This window comes from Temnothorax americanus, unplaced genomic scaffold, assembly GCF_048541705.1.
Source record: "Temnothorax americanus isolate GAGA-0224 unplaced genomic scaffold, ASM4854170v1 Scaffold38, whole genome shotgun sequence".
NCBI lineage: Eukaryota > Metazoa > Arthropoda > Insecta > Hymenoptera > Formicidae > Temnothorax > Temnothorax americanus.
Genome location: NW_027509526.1, coordinates 80,236 through 99,227, shown reverse-complemented (window position 1 = coordinate 99,227; position 18,992 = coordinate 80,236). Strand labels below are relative to the sequence as shown.

The window sequence follows — 18,992 nt, the reverse complement described above, 5'->3', positions numbered from 1 at the left end:
ATTTAATCCGAAAGAGAAAAATTTTTATTGAATGGGTGTGTTACCCCCTAAACATGCGTATGGGCACGTATAAAAATGTACATGTCCCTTATTATTGTCTAGAGAACAACATACTAAAAGTTCATCTAAAAATTAAGTACAAGAAAAATTATATATGAAATAGAGGTAGAACAGACCGAAGAAGATAATAAAATTAGATGATGATAATGAATGATGATGATGATGATGAATGATGATGATGATGATGAATTAGATGATTTTTATACGAGAAAATAATAAAAAATAAAAGTTAGAAAAAAAAGAATAATTTTTGCAGTTTTTTTTACAAAAAAAATCTGATCAACTATGAACATCGCGAACGCTTGTTATTGCGTATACCAACCCGTTGTAAATATCGCGAACACTTGTTATTGCATATATTAACCCGTTGTAAATACCGCGGCACTTGTTATCGAATAAACTCTTGTTATTTCCGTTAACCAAAACGATACACTTCATTTAACCGACCCCGCCACGCTTTTGCTCCTCTGCGCCTCCTTCGAACCCAGACCAGCCGCGAGCTAGATCCGCGCTTCGAAGCCAGGTTTTTTTAAATATTAACACCGATACTATGTTAAAATATTTTAACAAAAAGGAAATGTTATTCTGATCGTAATTTGAGGTTAATTATGTGTACAATTAACATAACTTTTATGTTGAAGTTAAGATTGTAAGATAAAAACAACACTCTTTTTCTGTAAATTTTTATTGCTTCCTTATAGAGGAAGCTTTGTTTTCGTAAATTTCGTATATGAACTTTTGATTGCGTATAAAGTTGGGTCTAATCAACCAAATTTAAAAGAATTATATATGAAATAGAGGTCGAAAAAAACCGAAGAAAAAATTGTTTTTAAAATTTTTGATGCCAATATGTTTAGAGTGTTCTAAAACGTCAAAAAATTGCGTTAAAAAAATGTCCGTATGTGTGTGTATGTGTGTGTGTATGTGCGGATTTGATGTCCGTGGTTGCTTTAACTTCCGCAAATATTGAGATATTGGATTGTTTTTTTTTTTTTAATCAATAGAGTATTATTCAAGGAAGGTTGGTATTGAATTTGGCGATAATCGGTAAAGAGGTTCTTTTTTCATATTAGAATTTTTGTAGAAATGTCCGTTTATGCTTTAACTTCCGTAATTTTTTAAATATTGGGATGCATTTTTTTTTTAAATCAATAGAGTATCATGTAAGGAAGGTTAGGATTGAATTTGGCGATGATCGGTAAAGCGGTTCTTTTTTAGAAGTCCCAAAGTCAATATCGATTTGACATTGCGTTAATTATAAAACCTCATTTGTGCTACTAAGGTGACCCTTTTTCAATTTATAAAAAAGGTTAAATTTAAAATGAAAAAAAGTGTGCAAATTAGAAACTTACACATTGCTTCTTCATCATTATCGCTACCATTGTTCCTATTTTATTTTGCTCATAAAGCTTCCTCTATGAAAAAGCCAAACTAATGAATACTAATAATTATGCATCAAATAAAATACAAGCTTTCTCATAAAAGAAACTTTGTGAGCGAAATAAAATAGGAGCAACGATAGCGATCTGTAATGATGAGGAAACAATGTGCAAGTTTCTAATTTGTACACTTTTTATTTTAAATTATTTTAATAATTTTACATTTTATATTTGTAAAGTTTAATTAACATAGCAGGCATATGTTAAAAGTTACATGTATGTGTTGATTATTTTACACAAAAATTTTAACAAGAACCTTTACCTTTTTTAACAAAACTACAAACATTTTCCAACAGTGTATGCAAATAGAGTGAGTTAGTAGTAGTAGTAGTAGTAAGCGGGGGGTTCTACTTGAGCCCCCAATGGCACCTAGATCCTAAGATCCTTTGTACCTCCCGCTCTTTCTTTGCTAGGTGTTTTGGGGCCAGCCCTTAGCCTAGTACCAGGTTTATCAGGTCTGTCACTCTAGCACTTTTCCAAAATCCTAGTGTCTTTAGGTACTTTAGTCCTAAGCTTTTGGGGGTCTTAATTAATTGCTTATGATGGCACCGTTTCTGCGCACGAGCCCCACTCGTGCGGCGGGGCGCAGTCTAAAATATACTGGTGGAAAAAATTCCCGTGTTCAGGTGGACTCGAACCCGGTACCTCGGGGTTATGAGTCTGGCGCTTTCCCACTAGACCACACTGCGCCTCTTAGAGTGAGTTAAACCGAGTAAAAAAATTTTCTACCATTTTGCGAAATTCACAATATTTGGGAATGGGACGTCTCTTCTCGCCGCCGACTGCGCGCTTCTACTACACCCAAGGAGCGCCAATGAGCGTATAACGTGCTTTTAATGCGCGTACAATTGCATTGGCTTCAAAACTACATTAATTGTGTGTTCAAAATGCGCTCACCAAGGAGGTTGAAGCGGTCCAGTTGAGTCAATTAACGGTTTAGAAAAAAGTTTTTTATTAAGTTATTAAAAAATCTGTATCAGGTATCATTTTATTCTCCATACGCTGCTATTGCATAAAACGTATAGTAAAAGTATCATATTATGGATCTTTATATTTCAATTAGCTAAAAACGAAACACTTTTTCGCCAATGCCAACTTGAAAACTTGTGGTATTAGTATTGCTAATTATTTCAATATAAAAATACCATGAATATATGTTTTGCTATTGGTAGAATGAAATAATGATTATTACTGGTAGCTCCCTTGACAATTATATAAGCTGTCGATTTTTTAATAACTTTCCGTCGATTATGTTTGATACGATTGAAACTTGGCTACGTTGCACTTTGTGAGGTTGGTAGCAGTGCTCGCCTCTGTGTTGAGCCACGTAGCGGCAGTTGCTGAACGTAAACATGCCCGTGAATTTTCTGTTATTCTAGGTAAGGTTAGGGTTACATACATTATACATTGCCGACGCTGCAAATATACATTGCCGACTCTGCGTTGCCACATCTACCTACTCGCAAACTATCAACTGTTGTTTCAGTCTAGTTTCAATCGCTTTAAGGGAATCCTGCAGTGAATGGCGAACTTCCTCGATGTCGATAATGTCAACCTTTCTAATTTTGTTTTCCCTATATCTGTCTTTGTCTAACAAAATGACATCTATCTTTTTTTCGATTGCTCGCCATCTTTCGCAAGATCCGGCAACTACTGTTGGTGCTCTTCTTGTCATTCTGCATCCGTATTGGCATTACTAAAATAATTTTTCGATGGATCTTTTTTTGAACGCATTGAATCTTACTTCTACTTGCACGGTATTATTCCTACATGTTTTTCCAAGGGCAGATGATAAACATTATGTATGTATAAACTGCAGAATTTTTGTTTTAAGCAAATATTGTCGTCAGGTGGCAGCTGCGTATGTGCCCAAATAAGTAATATTTTTAATTTTTTGGTGTTTTTGATATAAAATTGCGTTTGTTACCTAAATTTTTGTGTGGACTTTAATTCTGTAAAAGATTTTTGCAATTCTATAAAACCAATTAAAAGATTCATCGAAAAACGATAATGTCGGTAAATCATACGGCTGCAGGATCCCTTTAACTCGTAATATATTTGTTATTAGGTGGTGAATACGTGTTTTTTTTTGTTCTAAATGTTCGCATTAATTTACTGTACGCGTAGACACGTTTTTTGAGCGTTTATTTTTACTAGATATTAAAGAAAATTGGGATCAATCATCACCGCCAACGCTTTCTCTATATAACCCCATGTAAAACGACGCATTTTTTGGAATTTAATATCTTAGCTCCTGGTAGGGCGGCAGTGTGGTCTAGTGGTAGAGCGCCAGACTCGTAATTTGAGGAACCAGGTTCGAGTCCACTAGAGCCACGAAGCATGGCATGGAATGTTTTTCCGATAGCTGCGCCCCTCCGTGCAGGATAGGCTCTTGTGCGGAGAAAACTGGGCTCCGTCTTTCGGAAAGAGACGTTTAGCCGTTGGTCCAAAGGTTAAAGTGAGAAGAGAAAGATAATATTGGTAGTAGATTGCGAACCCTAGGGGGATATGCGATAAATTACGAATTTCAGCTCCTGGATGGTCAATAAATCTGAAATTTATACTGCAAACGTTACTCCTGTACACTGTACAAGCGTCGATTTGCTCTTAAATGTAAGTTTACATTACCTAATCCGACCGACTTAACGAAATGTTCTCCTGCTGTATACACTTTTGATCGGTTGTCTCTGTTAATAGTTTCGAATTTCTGTTTGTTATTACACATGTGCCTGGTCGCACCGCTGTCGAGGCACCACACTCCCGATTTCGTAGTGAGTTCTGCATTACACGCGATCGCGATTAGAGCATTGTCCGTATTGTTTCATTTATTTTGCTTTAGCTTTACACGGCAATCATGACTACGGTGTCCAAATTTATCACAGTTATAACATTTTCCGTCGAATTTTTGTGTATTTACTTTTGCGTTGCCATCTTTCGGATTCACACGCGATTTCGGTAGAGAATTTAGCAGCATTATGAATAATAATTCGTCTGGAATTTCAAATCCTGCCTCTTCCAGCTGCCCTGCCTTGGTCGTGAAATCATTCACATGTTGCGTTATCGTCACGTTCGGCTTCTTTTCTATCCTCAGCAACTGCTTATACAATGTGGTCTTTCTTACTGAGCCTTTGGATTCGAAGATTTTTTTGAGACAATCTCAGCTCCTTTTGCGGTCTCAGACTTCTTTACGTAATTCAGCTGACTGTGTGAAATGCTCAGATTAATTTATATATTAGCGCTATAAATTAGCGCTAAAGCCTTCGAGTCTTTTTTTATCCAGTCATGTGCATTTTCTTGCGGCTTAACCTCTGTGCCGTTAACGTACTGCCATAAATCGTTATAGACGAGTACACTTTTTATTTGTACTTTCCACAGTTCGTAATTACTCTCCGTTAATTTTTCGATGTTCGAGAAACCACTCGCGGACGCCATTTTTGAGAAGCCGTTTTCTTTCGATTAACACGCGCAGTCAATGAAACGCTTCTGGGCTCATAACCTGTGATTTCTGCCCAGTGCTCTGAATGTCAACGTGAAGAAATTCAAGCAAGCGCGGGTAAACGGTGCACCCTGTGCCTTTTACCCATAAAACTACTGGGCTGCTGCCCAATCCCAGGTATCAGCTGGGTAACGGATGCAGCCAGTAGTACTGAACAGGGTAGCGTTTCGCGAGGCGAGCGCGGCGTGCTCGTGCCGCTCGTGCGTGGGAGGTGCCCAACACGAGCGGGGTATATGGTCTACCACGTGCCGTATATTCTTAAGGCGTGTCGACCGCTGCCGAATCCCGGATCTTTGGGCAACCGATGAGCGACACGTTAATAGCACGGGGTGACTTGTGCGATACGTGGAAGCTGGCGGCATAAGCACCAGCGGCGGCGACTCGTCAAAACGTGAGCTATGATCGCTCGACACGAGTACTGCGGGGGTAGGGAGCCCCGCCGAGAGGCTACCGGTGCCCTACCAGATGGTATCGGACTCGTAGGGGCGGTGATTCGCATAGCCGAGTGAGCGGCAAGGAGGGCCTAGTGGGGGTCTGCGCCTTGAAGCTCATGTTGCGCATTATCTGTTGAGGGGGTGCCTTGGCACCCCGGTCCTGTCAGTTTGAGCTGATCTAATCCGAGTAGATTACGCTCGCTGCAGGACTAAACCCTGCTACCTGGGGAACAGCTCAGGTACAATAGCGAGTCATAAGTGCGTTACGGGAAACCGTGTCTGCCAGTGGCCAGAGGTGGCGCCTATACCGGGAGTGCGTAATCTTCGGGTATGTATCTCTGTAATGGGCAAATCCGCGGTGGCGTGTTCCGTTACTGCTGTGCAAGGAAGTACTGATAACGTTAGTCACACTCCGACCACGGGGAGGATCCTGGGGAAGCTAACCGCCCCCCAGACCCCCCGGTGCGGTCGTAACTATGACTCTCTTAACAGTAGCCAAATGCCTCGTCATCTAATTAGTGACGCGCATGAATGGATTAACGAGATTCCCACTGTCCCTATCTACTATCTAGCGAAACCACTGCCAAGGGAACGGGCTTGGAAAAATTAGCGGAGAAAGAAGACCCTGTTAAGCTTGACTCTAGTCTGGCACCTGTTAAAAATGGTTGGTTAAAAGGCGTAAACGATAATAGTGCAGAGTACTTGACGATTAGTATTTATTTGGCACTGTCCGCGTTACATATATAAAATTAAGTGGCTTAAACAAAACTAACGTGCACACGCGGAAGCTACCGAAAAAAGGAAGGAAAAAGAACATAGAGTAGTAGATTATACATTATACAGATTATACATCTGCTCCAGCGTTACTAAATTATATCGATAGTAACTAAGACCTAATAGGCACGAGCATACGTAGATCTGACATTCTAACAAAAATTTTTTATTAGTGTACAGGAGTAACGTTTGCGTAAATATACTACTGCAAACGTTACTCCTGTACACTGTACTAGCGTTGAAATCTTCGCTCGTAGGGTATGTAGAGAAAAAATAGAAACACTTTTGTCATATAATTCAGCCCTAAGCTATCGATTGAGATTAGTCTAAACTCGATCCGTTCAGTTATTTATTGAGACTCAAAATCTCGGGTACTCGCAACTCGTCGCGTCGCGTAAAAGAGTCACGGTCGGTCTCGCTCCGCGCGTACTTGGCGCGAGACACTACCGTGTCTCTTGATAACATAATGAAATACGATTCCTTGGGAACCTTTTGCCGCGTAGGTCCCGTTTCATTTGCGGTTTGCGAGTAATTGACAAAATTTTCCCGGGATAACAAATCGGGAAATAATGCGCGGTTTTTATTTATGCTAAAATTCGCACAAATTGTAGTCCTATTAGAACTAAAATCATTGCTCAAATTTGTTTACCCCCATCTAATAGGTTGTCTACTTACAGAGGCTTGAATTTTTATCATTTGGGCCGTCGATACCGAAAAATTTCAGTAAATTCCGAGTTTAAAAAATAAGGTGTAATTCTGAAAGGTTTTTTTATGCTTTTTAATGCTATAAAATCAGTTTTTTTTTTAAATCAAAATTTACTTAAGATTTTTGAAGGTAAAAATAAAAAATCATTTTTTCTCAATTTTAGACATCTTCGATTTTCTTCTAAAAAATCTCAAAAAAGTAGGATTCTTTCCCTTTAAAATAATTCCAGGATGAGCAGACTTTTAGTTTTCGAGATATAGTCGGTTTTAGAACCAAAAATTGTGTGATTTTTTATAACTTGGTGACTTTTGTAAGAGAATGGCATAGCAATATTTCATCTTGTCTGTTGCAGAAAGTTCTCTTCTTCAACACATAGACTTAAGAAGCCTATTTAAATTAAATACAAATTTTGTTTACTATCAGAAATAGGATCAAATTCCTTGCTTATAACATGCAATCACATAACAATCTCACTATTGAAAATAAGACTCCTAATTTTACAATCTTTATTCCCGTGGTATCTTCATGTCTGAAGAGTCGTGACATTATGGTCATGTACAGTGGCGAACCACCGTCTTTCAACAATGGCGGTTTTCCGCTTTTCGGAGATTCCTTTTTTAAAATTCCTTTAAAGAAGGGAATTTTAAAAGAAACAGAATGATGGAAATAATTGATAATTATGATTTTAAAAAAAGGAATAATTGAGATTTGTAGGTACAAAATGATATATGTGATGGTAAATGATAACAGTAAATCCAGTTGTTCAAGCATAAGAAATACTGCAGTTTTTAATAACACTAGACATCACAGACGCGCGCTTCGCGCGCGCTATTTAACTTTAATATTACACACAACTGTCTTTATTCACATATAATTATAATATACTTTATAAATCATATATTATAACTATAAACATAAAATAGAATTATAAAAATAATAAACACATTAGTACTTTTAATAATTTTGTAAATATACATTTATATATTTTTTGTTTAACATAATACTATAAAGATATACGAGGGATCTTATCATAAAACTTATATTTATAATGAACACAATACTTTTATTAAACTATATGTATATAAACTCATATGAGTTTTTATATATGGAACATAATAATCTTTACTATAGTATTTGGTACAACATTACAGTGTGTAAGTACACTTCAACTTGAACTTACTAAATTAAAAAATAACGATAGAAACAAAAAAATCGTATTTTTTCTGAGAAAATGAATAGTAAAAAATTACTTTAAAATTATAGTGTAAATAAACTTCTTAAAACGTTTAAATATTTAAAAGTGTGTGAGTGTGTAACATTTTAATACTTTTAATAATACTCGTAAGCTTTTAATGGATTTTGCAGGTACGTTTACACTTCCTCCTCATGTACACACATTACTGTTTCTGTTTTTCAAACGTTTCTTTTATTTCTTTTAATATTTATAACTTTGTGTCTCTGTAATTGGCAGTTTCTAGTCTTTTTAATCTTTTCTCTTCTAATGAAACCTTCAAGTATTTCGCTCTTGCTTCAGTCAAGGATATCTTTCTTTACTCTATATACGAAAGTAGTTAAATAATAGAAAAGTATACACATGATAAATAAAGTGTTAGTAGGTGGCTGCGCGTAGAGATGTCGCAGAGTAGAGTGAAGTAAGATGGCGGGCGAAGAGAAGACACGTTTGTTCGCGCTCGTCATAAGAAATTTATATTTTGTGCAAGTATAACTAAATAAAGCATATCAAGCATAAAATTGTTACGTAATTCCCGCACCCATCACAACTCGGGTGCGTACAAGTGATCCTTCGAGTCGGATTCCGGTACAATCGGCCGGATGCGGCATAGCATTGTAACGTGCGTCGAACCGGCAGTGGAAAACGCACACAAGTATTTGCCAGCAACGCTGTCGAAATTATCCAACAGAGATAGTCGAGAGGGCAAGTACTGAAAGCATCGTGAGTCTCGGTTATTGTGATAGCCGATCGACTGCATCAAACATTGACGCCTGAAACAACGGCAAGCACGAGAGGATAGTCAGGCTGTCTCTCTCTCTCTCACTCTCTATCTCTTTCTCGTGTGGCGGGCCCAGCAAAGAAGGGCGCCAACGGATACTCACTCGTGCGCAAGGCCAAGCCTGAGGAAGCGGATTCGCGCGCTTGCAAGCAGCACAGGACGCTTGCACTGCGGCGATCTCACCATCACGTAGCCACGTGATACAACACTGGCGGCGACGCGAGCCCACCGGTATTCTGCGAGGATCAAGGTTAAGATCGACGAGGGTCAGCCGTGCTGTTACTACGAGTCGAGCACCATCGTTCCACAGGCAGCTCTACGACTTGGCAACGAGGATCACAGCAGCATCCGAGCGTGCGCTAAGCGTATAGAGTATAGCAATCTAAGCATAACCTGTAAGTCCGTTCCGTTACTAAAGATCGTGTCAAGTTAGCGTAGCTTCACGATGGCAAACGAGCTAACCTCTCTCAGGCGTGCGCGAGGTACGTTTAAGTCCCGTCTTACGGGTTCCGAGACATTTCTTGAGGGCTTTCGCGCGTCGGGCAATCCGATCGAGACTCTTGAAGCAAGAATCGAATTTATACAAAGCTTATGGCCTAATTTTAACGACACTCAGAATAAAATCGAGGATTTGGACGACGCGGATGAAGAACGGTATATCATAGACGAACGGTATTGTTCTTTAATCGGTTGAGCACGAGCTCTTGTCAATCTTGAGCGAGCACAGCATCAACAAATCAATCACGCGGGTAATCAGCAGCACAACAATGCCCACCTCAACGGAGGTGCCGGCCACACGCAGGATCTCACGGTCAAATTGCCGACAATGAGTCTTCCGGTATTTGACGGGAATCCTGAGCAATGGCTCCAATTTCGCGACAGTTTTCAGGGGCTAATCGAAACAAACGTTAACCTATCAAATATTCAACGCATGTATTATCTGCGGTCGTCATTGAAAGGGCGTGCCGCGGAGGTCATTCAAGCACTCGAGTCTTACGCAGCGAATTACGAAATTGCCTTGACGCTCTTGAAAAAGAGGTTCGAGGACAAAACCGCGATCGCAAGTCGTCACTTACAGTTACTACTCGACATTCCCGTGATACAGAAGGAATCTGGGGGGCAGTTACGAAAAACATTAGACAGTATGTTGCGACATATTCGTGCTATTGAGCAGCTCGGGGCTAATACCTGGGACGCAGTAGTAATTCATCTTTTAACCTCAAAGTTAGACAGCATGACGCGACGCGAATGGCGTGCGCATGCAAAAGAACGGGAAAATCTCACAGTCGGCACTTTGACAGATTTCCTCGAGGATCGATGCCTCATTCTCGAACCGGAGAATATAAAGCCAGAGGCGAATAAAACACAATCAGCAGCGCGATCGGAAGGGCGAGCGTCGTTCCAACCGAATAAAGCAACACAATCAAATTCTTTCACGAATACAAGCGATGAGAAACAAGCGTCTCGCAAATGTGCGTATTGTAAAGAAAAATCGCATTTCATTTATTCATGCCACAAGTTCCGCGATTTAGGTGTACCGAAAAGACAAAGCGTAGTAAACGAGCTTAAACTTTGCCGTAATTGCTTGCGAAGCAATCATGTCGCGGCGAATTGTATGTCGACTCATTGCAGAAAGTGCGAGGGTAAACATAACACGTTGTTACACCCTAACGATCAATCAGTAGAAGCAAACAATCAATCGAATAGTAGCAGCAATTCAGACACTAGCAAGGGCGTCGCTTTAACGTCGACAAGCATTCCAGAGCATTTCTCTCCTTACCGAGTCATATTGTCAACCGCAAGGGTTTGGATTCACGATAGGAGCGGCGCACGAGTCGAATGTAGAGTACTTTTAGACTCGGATTCTCAGTTCAACTTTATAACGCGTGAGCTTTGCGAGCGTTTGAAGTTAAGTACGCATAAGCAGAGTTTTTCAGTCAAAGGCATAGGTCCAGCTATAGAGCTCCACGCATCAGCGGGTGCTGTTATACAATCTAAGCATACTGCATATAAAACTAAGCGTCAATTTTTGATTATTGAACGAATAACCGAGAACCTGCCCATAGCAGCAGTCGAAATCGGTCATCTCAAAATCCCTCCTAATATAAATCTTGGGGAAGGAAGAGGGAAGAAAAGGAAGGAGAGGAGGAAGAGGAGATAAGTCTAGAGGAAATGAGGAGAGTTATAAAGAAGCTAAAGGACGGAAAGGCAATGGGAAAGGATGAGATTCCAGGAGAGGCCTGGAAGCGAGGGGGGAAGGGGTTGGAGGTTTGGGCATGGAAATTTATCAATAAGATATGGAAGGGGGGAGGATAGCCGGAAATTTGGAAGGAAGGTATAATTGCGCCAATCGTAAAGAAAGGGGAAGGAAAGAGGGCAGAGGAATATAGAGGGGTGACAATAATGCCCTCTTTGTATAAGGTGTACACGGCTATTCTGGCGGAGAGGATAAGGGAGGAGATAGAGGGAAAGAGAATGGTACCACACAACCAGACAGGTTTTAGAAGGGGAATGGGAACGATAGACAACATTTACGTGTTGAACTACATGGTGAACAGAAGGTTAGAAAAGAAAGGGGGAAAACTGATAGCATGTTTTGTGGACCTTAAGGCGGCGTTCGATTCGGTGGATAGAGGAATACTAATAAAAGCTATGAGAGAAAGGGGAATAAGGGAAGGACTGGTGAGAAGGACGGAAGAGATGTTAAGAGAGACGAAGAGTAGGGTAAGAGGAGGAAACAAATTGGGAGAAGTATTCTGGACGGGGAGGGGAGTAAGGCAGGGATGCCCTTTGAGCCCGATTCTGTTCAATGTGTTGCTAGCAGACCTGGAAGAGGAAATGGATAGAGTTAAATGGGGAGGGATAATGCTAGGAGGCAAGAGGGTGTATACTCTGGCCTACGCGGATGATATAGTGCTAATTGCAGAGGATGAGGACCAAATGAGGAGTCTGATAGAAAGACTAGAGGGATACCTGGGCAGGAAGAGATTGGAATTGAACGTGGGGAAAACAAAAATAATGAGGTTTAGGAAAGGAGGAGGGAGGGACAGTAAGAGAAAGTGGAGATGGGAAGGAAAAGAGTTGGAAGAGGTGAGGGAATTTCGGTATTTGGGATACGTGTTTCAAAGAAATGGAGGGCAGGAAGCACAAATAAGGGAAAGGATAAAAAAGGCGGCCGCAGTGATGGGAAAAGTCTGGGGGATAGGGAAGAGGAGATTCGGGAAAGACTGGGGAAAAAGACTGTGGCTGTTCGATAGACTGGTGTGGACGGTGTTGAGTTATGGAGCGGAAATATGGGGATGGAGAGAAAGGGAAGGAATAGAAAGAATGGAAGAAAGGTACATTAGATGGGTATTGGGAGCGGACGTGAGAACACCGTGGTATCTAGTGAGGGAGGAGTTGCAAAGGGAGAAATTAAGAAGGAGAGCAGGAATGAGGGCATGGAGATTTGAGAAAAAGTTAGAGGAAGGTGGAGGAAGTGAACTGGCGAGGTCTGCCTGGGAAGAGTTGAAGGAAAGAGAGATGGAAGGGAAAGCAGGTTCAGATTGGGAAAGAGAGAGAGGAAAGTTCTTTGAAGACAGAGGTGTGGGGTTAAAAGAGGTGGAAAAGATAAGAGGAGATGGAGACGAATGGTTTCTTAAATTGTTTGAAGGGGATAGGAAGACGCAGAGAAAAGAGAGATGGGAGAGGATCGGGAAATCAGAATATAATAAGTGGTATAAGTGGATAAAGGGAGAGGGTATCCCGGGATATTTGAAGAAGGGATGGGGAGAAAGTAGATGGGGAAGGGTGGCTAGATTCAGATTAGGGAACGAGATAGGAGAGAGCAGATACTGGGAAGCGGAGGAGAAAAAGAAGTGTAGGTTGTGTGGGAATAAGGAGGAAACGTGGGAGCATGTATGGGAAGAATGTAGAAGATGGAATTCAGGAAAGAGAAGCTGGCAGGAAGCGGTAGGATGGGTTTTGGACGAGGAAGGAGGAGGAGAGGAATGGATACTAGAATTAGAAGGGGAGAGAATGAGTGGAAAGGGGGATTTGGAGGAGTTAAAGGAGGGTAGTGGGGAAGATGGAAGGGGAGATGGGGGAGAAGGATAAGTGGGAGGGGAGGAAGAGGAAAGTAGAGAAAAGGAGAAGTGAGTAATTGGTCTGTTTTAGAGCTGGCAGGATGGAGCGTGAAGGGAGAATGATAGTGGAGGCAGTGGAAGGGATTGTAGAGGAGAAGTTAAGGAAGATGCTGAGGGAAAAGAAGGAGGAAGACAGAAAAAAGGACGAGAGAATGGAGGAGCTGGAGGGGAAGGTAAGGAGGCTGGAGAGAAAGATAGAAAGGCTGGAGCAAAGTGGAGGCAAAAGGAAGAGGGAGGACAGCGAGGAGAGTATGGCGGGAAAAAAGAAATGGTGGGCAGGTGAGGGTAAAAGGAACGAGGACGATTTCAGAAAGAGGAATATAATTATAAGAGTGGAGAAAGAGAAATGGGAAGGTAAGGAGAACAACTGGGAGAAAGTGAAGGAGCTTTTCGCAGAAGGGCTGAAGGTGAAGGTGAAGGTAAGAGAGGTGATAGTGGTGGGGCAGAGAGGGATTTGGCTAACAATTTTGGTAAAGTTAGGAGACAAGGAGGAGAAGAGGCGGGTTTTGGAGGCGAGGAGAAGGGCAGGGAACTCCATAGGAGTCAAGATACACGAGGATAAGTCGGTGGAAAGGAGGGTTAGGGAGAGAGAAGAAGGGAGAAGGGAGGTGCACAAGTGCACAGGGAGATCGGCGGAGGAAGAAATTGCGAGAGGGATGGAGGAGAAGCTTCTCTTGAGCCCAGAGGAGGAGAAGGAGGAGGGACGAGAGAGGAAGCAGGCCAAATAGGGAGGAGTAGACAGGAAGGATGGAGGTGGAAGGAAGGAAGGAAGAATTGACGGCAGAAGCGGAGGAAGAAGAAGAGGGATGAAGAGGGGAGGGGAGGGGGGTAAATATTTTTGTAAGGTCGCATATGGCCAGGCACAGGGGAAAGTAAATGTACGAGGTTTGGGTACGTTCCTCATAATTAAAAACGCCTTGTAAACCCTACGGGGAAAGGCAATAAACAGCATACATACATACATACATATAAATCTTGCTGACAGCACGTTTCACATTCCAGGTAGGGTTGACGTGATATTAGGAGCAAGCATATTTTGGGATCTTCTTTGCATTGGCCAGATAAAACTAGGCCGCAATCAGCCAGTCCTCCAGAAGACGCATCTTGGATGGATAGCCGTTGGTGACATTACTCCAGTCACTCAATTGCCTGCATCAATCAGTTACATTACAGCAGACGCGGCACTTCAAAAGCAGGTCGAAAAGTTTTGGACGATAGAAGAGATCGACCGGGCGCCGGTGCGATCAAAGAGCGACGAATCGTGCGAACTCCACTTTCTGCAGACCTACAAACGGGACGCAAGTAGACGGTTTATAGTCAGTCTACCATTCAGAGGGGACCCCAGCGAGTGGGGCGAATCACGTAGTACCGCAGTGAAGCGATTCTACAAAATCGAACAGAAGCTAGAACGCGATCCTGAGCTCAAGGCAGCTTACGTCAAGTTTATGCAGGATTACGAATCATTGGGTCACATGACCGTCGTAAACTATACAACAATTAACTCCTCGCCGGTGTATTACATCCCACATCATGCCGTAGTTACCCAAGTTAACGGACAGAATAAGCTTCGGGTAGTCTTCAACGCTTCTGCCAAGACAACTTCAGGAAAGTCTTTTAATGACATTTTGCAAGTCGGACCCATGATCCAGCCAACGTTATTTGTAATTGTGCTGCGATTCCGACAACACCAATTTGTACTAACAACTGACATCGTGAAGATGTACAGACAAGTCGAGATTATCGAGGAGCAGAGAAATTTGCAGCGAATCGTGTGGAGACCAGCCAGCAGTTTACCATTACTGGATTACTCACTAAATACAGTTACATATGGCGAAGCAGCCTCAGCATTCTTAGCAATTCGATTTATGCAGCAAGCAGCTCATGATGCGAAACAATCTCATCCGATTGCGAGTAAAGTCATATTGGAGGATTTCTGCGTAGATGATCTCCTCACCGGCGATGATGACATAAACGCACTTCGATCCCTGAAGACAGATCTCATTGAAATATTGGGATCAGCAGGTTTCACGTTGGCCAAATGGAACTCTAACGAACCGACTCTCCTCTCATCCAGTGCAGACGAGATTCTGCAACTATTAAACATTGGGGACGAAGTGAAAACTCTCGGTCTTTCGTGGGTTTCCCGCAAGGACACACTACAATATCGCGTGATCTTCAGAAACACAAAGGGTCGCGCCACAAAGCGCAAAATACTATCGGTCGCGTCTCAGATCTTCGATCCATTAGGATTAGTAGGGCCAGTCACTATAACTGCGAAGATCTTGCTCCAACGCATGTGGCAGTTAAATCTTACATGGGACGAATCATTCCCTAGCAGCCTACATTCTGAGTGGCTCAACTATCTCGAACAGCTTCTTGCAATCAACGACATCTCTATCTCGCGCGTGGTTGTCTACGGAAACCCCGTGCGCATTGAACTTCATCAGTTCTTCGATACATCGGAATCAGCCTAAGGGGCTTGCGTATACTTACGATTGATCGATAATCAAGGAAGGATTACAATTTGGCTCTTATGCGCGAAGTCAAAGGTCGCGCCATTGAAAACAATCTGTGTTCCTCGACTGGAACTCCTCGCAGCTCTTCTGCTAGCAAAACTGGTTAAGCTAGTAATGGATACGCTATCATTAAGCATTCAAGCTCGCTTTTATTGGTGCGATTCAGAAATTGTTCTAGCATGGATATACGGCGAACTTTATCAACGCAAAACCTTCGTTGCCAATCGGATCACGGAGATCCATCAATTAACAGAAAAAGACATGTGGCATCATGTAAAATCAGAGGACAATCCAGCGGACGTTATCTCCCGTGGGGTGAACCCAAATCAACTAAAGCATCTCCGTCTCTAGTGGAAAGGACCTGAGTGGTTGTACGATCATGCGGAGCATCTTCACGAAACGATTCCCCCGGTAATCGGCGAGATTCCGGAGACCAAAGCATCCAGCACCACGTTCACGCAAATCTTAGAAGATAACGATATACTCAGTCGGTTTTCCTCTTTTTCTAGACTAAGGCGAGTTATTGCATATTGCTTACGTTGGAAAGAACCAATCAAATCAGGTACTACGCGACAGATACGACCATTGAGCGTCAACGAACTGGATCAAGCGATGCGGCTGATCATTAAATTGGTACAAGCACATTGTTTTCCACGTGAAATCCACGATCTAAATATCGAGCAACGTGTTCGACATGACAGTCGTTTACTGACACTGCATCCCTTTCTGGACAAGGAAGGAATCGTCCTCCCCGAGTGGGAGGACGATTGAGGAACGCACAAATCGAGTATTCGCGTCAGCACCCAATTGTCTTGCCTTCTAATCATCACGTCACCCATCTTATCATTCGCGATGAGCACTGTAGAAATTTGCATCTCGATGCACAGGCTTTACTTTCTACATTACAAGAATTTTATTGGATCTTATCTGCTAGGTCAACTATTAGAAGGATTTTGCATAAATATATTATTTGCTTCAGAGCCAGACCGTATGCTGCACGACACCTTATGGGTGAGTTACCGGCACATCGCGTAACGTATACTCGCGCGTTTGTGAACGTAAGCGTTGATTACGGCGGCCCGTTCAGCTTAAAACTTTTGCGTAACAAAACTTGTAAAGCGTACGTCTGTGTTTTCGTGTGTATGTCTATCAAAACAATACATATCGAATTAGTTTCCGATTTAAGCACTCCGGCATTTCTTAATGCACTTAAGCGATTTATTGCGCGGCGCGGCAAGTGTGCGCATATTTATTCCGACAACGGTAGTAATTTTAAGGGCGCTAAAAACGAGTTAGCGGAGTTTTACGATCTAATCACGACGTCCGATCATCAAGAAGTTATCGAGCGACATTGTTCAGATCACGCCATACAGTGGCATTTCATTCCTCCATACTCTCCCCATATGGGCGGCTTGTGGGAGGCCGGTATAAAATCTATCAAAGCGCATATGCGGCGCGTACTCGGCGAAGCTCTATTAACGTTTGAGGAGATGTACACTATTCTTACTCAAATAGAGTCGGTATTGAACTCGCGACCGCTTACTTCGATTTCGAGCGATCCAACAAATCTGCGTGCGTTAACCCCAGGACATTTTCTGATCGGGGAACCTCTTAACGCCATACCACAGCAGAACTTTGTTGAAACTCCTTCCAATCGTCTTACGCGTTTCCAATATCTCACTAAATTAGTTTAAACGTAATGGACTCGTTGGTCCACAGAATATTTGTCTAATCTCCAACAGAGATTCAAATGAAATCGCGAAGATCAAGTTTCCCCGATCAAGGTAGGCACATTGGTGCTATTGCGAGATGATAATGCGCCCTCAATGCAATGGATATTAGGGCGTGTAACTGAATGCCACGAAGGCAGTGATGGAAAAGTCAGAGTCGTAAGTGTAAAGACTGCGAAAGGCATAGTGCAACGTACTGTAGCGAAACTCTGTATTTTACCTATTGATGTATAAACTCCTATTTGTTTGTATTTACGCGTAGCAATAAGATTAGCATAAGTCCTGAGAGTACAAATACTTGTAATATCTCGTTGAAAGCCAGGTCTTTCAAGGCGGGCGATATGTTAGTAGGTGGCTGTGCGTAGAGATGTCGCAGAGTAGAGTGAAGTAAGATGGCGGGCGAAGAGAAGACACGTTTGTTCGCGCTCGTCATAAGAAATTTATATTTTGTGCAAGTATAACTAAATAAAGCATATCAAGCATAAAATTGTTACGTAATTCCCGCACCCATCACAACTCGGGCGCGTACATAAAGAAATATTTTGTATAGTTATTTACTAAATGGTGATTTATTTTCATTATTGCTGTCAGTTAATGGTGCATGTTTAGAGTCTTTAATATTCGATCCTGCTACAGATAATGGTTTTATCCAATGTTGCTTTTGAAAAATGTCATCTAACACCTAAAACATAAATATTGTGTGTATATTATGTATTACATATAAAATTATTTATGTATATATGTATATACGTCATTATTTCAGCTATACGCCAAGAAAGGAATTGGTTTACAATTCTTACTCAAAACTTAAAACGCACATCCATCCACACATCATCCATCTTTCTTCCTTACATATCCGCAGCTATACATTATTATTTACAACCGCTCTAAAGCTGTTTCCATTACTGTCCCTACTCATGCTCCTTCTTAACTTATCTCTTCCTCTTTTCTCTTTTTTTTTTATCCTATTTTTTTATAGTATTCCTCTCTCCTTTTCCATAATCTATTTAACACCTTGCCTTTTTTCATTCTAAATTTGAAATTGCATATGTTCATTAATATCTCTTTGTTATTCCTACCTAGATTCTCAAACCACATACTTGTGATATTGCACTCGCTTATATAATGTTCTAAGTTGTCCCTACCTGACTTGCAGAATCTACACTTCGTATCTTCTTCGTCAAGCCAATATTTATTTGTGTCCTCTAAATTGCCGCACCTTAATTTTAATATTGCTCTAATCTCATTTCCTGTTTTTACTTTATCCAAGTTCGTTTTTAATAAATAACTCGGTGTTTTGTTCCTCGCCTCTATCTCTTTGTACCTTGTATTATACCCTGCCTCTACTATTTTACTGTTTATTATTTGCCCTTGAATGTCCTGTTCCCTTATTCTTATTAAGCCTTCAGTATATTTTTAACTTCATTATTTAATTCTTTTATTACTTCAGAGCTCCAACTATTGTTATTAGTTATTATAAAATATTTTTTGTTCCAAATTATATAAATCTTTTTTCTTTTTATCCATTATGTCTTTTTTATCCCAACATGCCTTTACTAAACTTCCGTCTTTTTTCTCTCTGCTTCTTTTCTCGTACCTCATGGCTCTTATACCCCAACAAATTTTTAGTTTTTTTAATCCTAGTTCTCTTAGTATTACATACCTCGGTGTGCAAAAATCTAGTCTAAATACCCATCTTAC

The 18,992-nt window shown here is 41.3% G+C and overlaps 3 protein-coding genes across 11 annotated transcripts in view; all 3 read left to right on the top strand.

The window, feature by feature from the left end:
* The window catches only part of LOC143902061 (B9 domain-containing protein 2-like), a 150,681-nt gene that overhangs the window by 87,255 nt on the left and 44,434 nt on the right, over positions 1 to 18,992 (top strand). The gene's annotated exons all lie outside the window — the stretch shown is intronic.
* LOC143902095 (uncharacterized) lies at positions 9,748 to 11,082 on the top strand. Its single transcript, XM_077414804.1, has one exon. The coding sequence runs from the start codon at positions 9,748 to 9,750 to the stop codon at positions 11,080 to 11,082; it is 1,335 nt and encodes a 444-aa protein (XP_077270930.1).
* Positions 13,922 to 15,519, top strand: LOC143902093 (uncharacterized). The gene is made up of 2 exons (XM_077414803.1): positions 13,922 to 13,936; positions 14,107 to 15,519. The coding sequence occupies exons 1-2, from the start codon at positions 13,922 to 13,924 to the stop codon at positions 15,517 to 15,519; spliced, it is 1,428 nt and encodes a 475-aa protein (XP_077270929.1).

Bases quoted from the DNA above. Each gene is read 5' to 3' on its own strand.
- LOC143902095 (XM_077414804.1), top strand. From the start codon at position 9,748: ATGAGTCTTCCGGTATTTGACGGGAATCCTGAGCAATGGCTCCAATTT.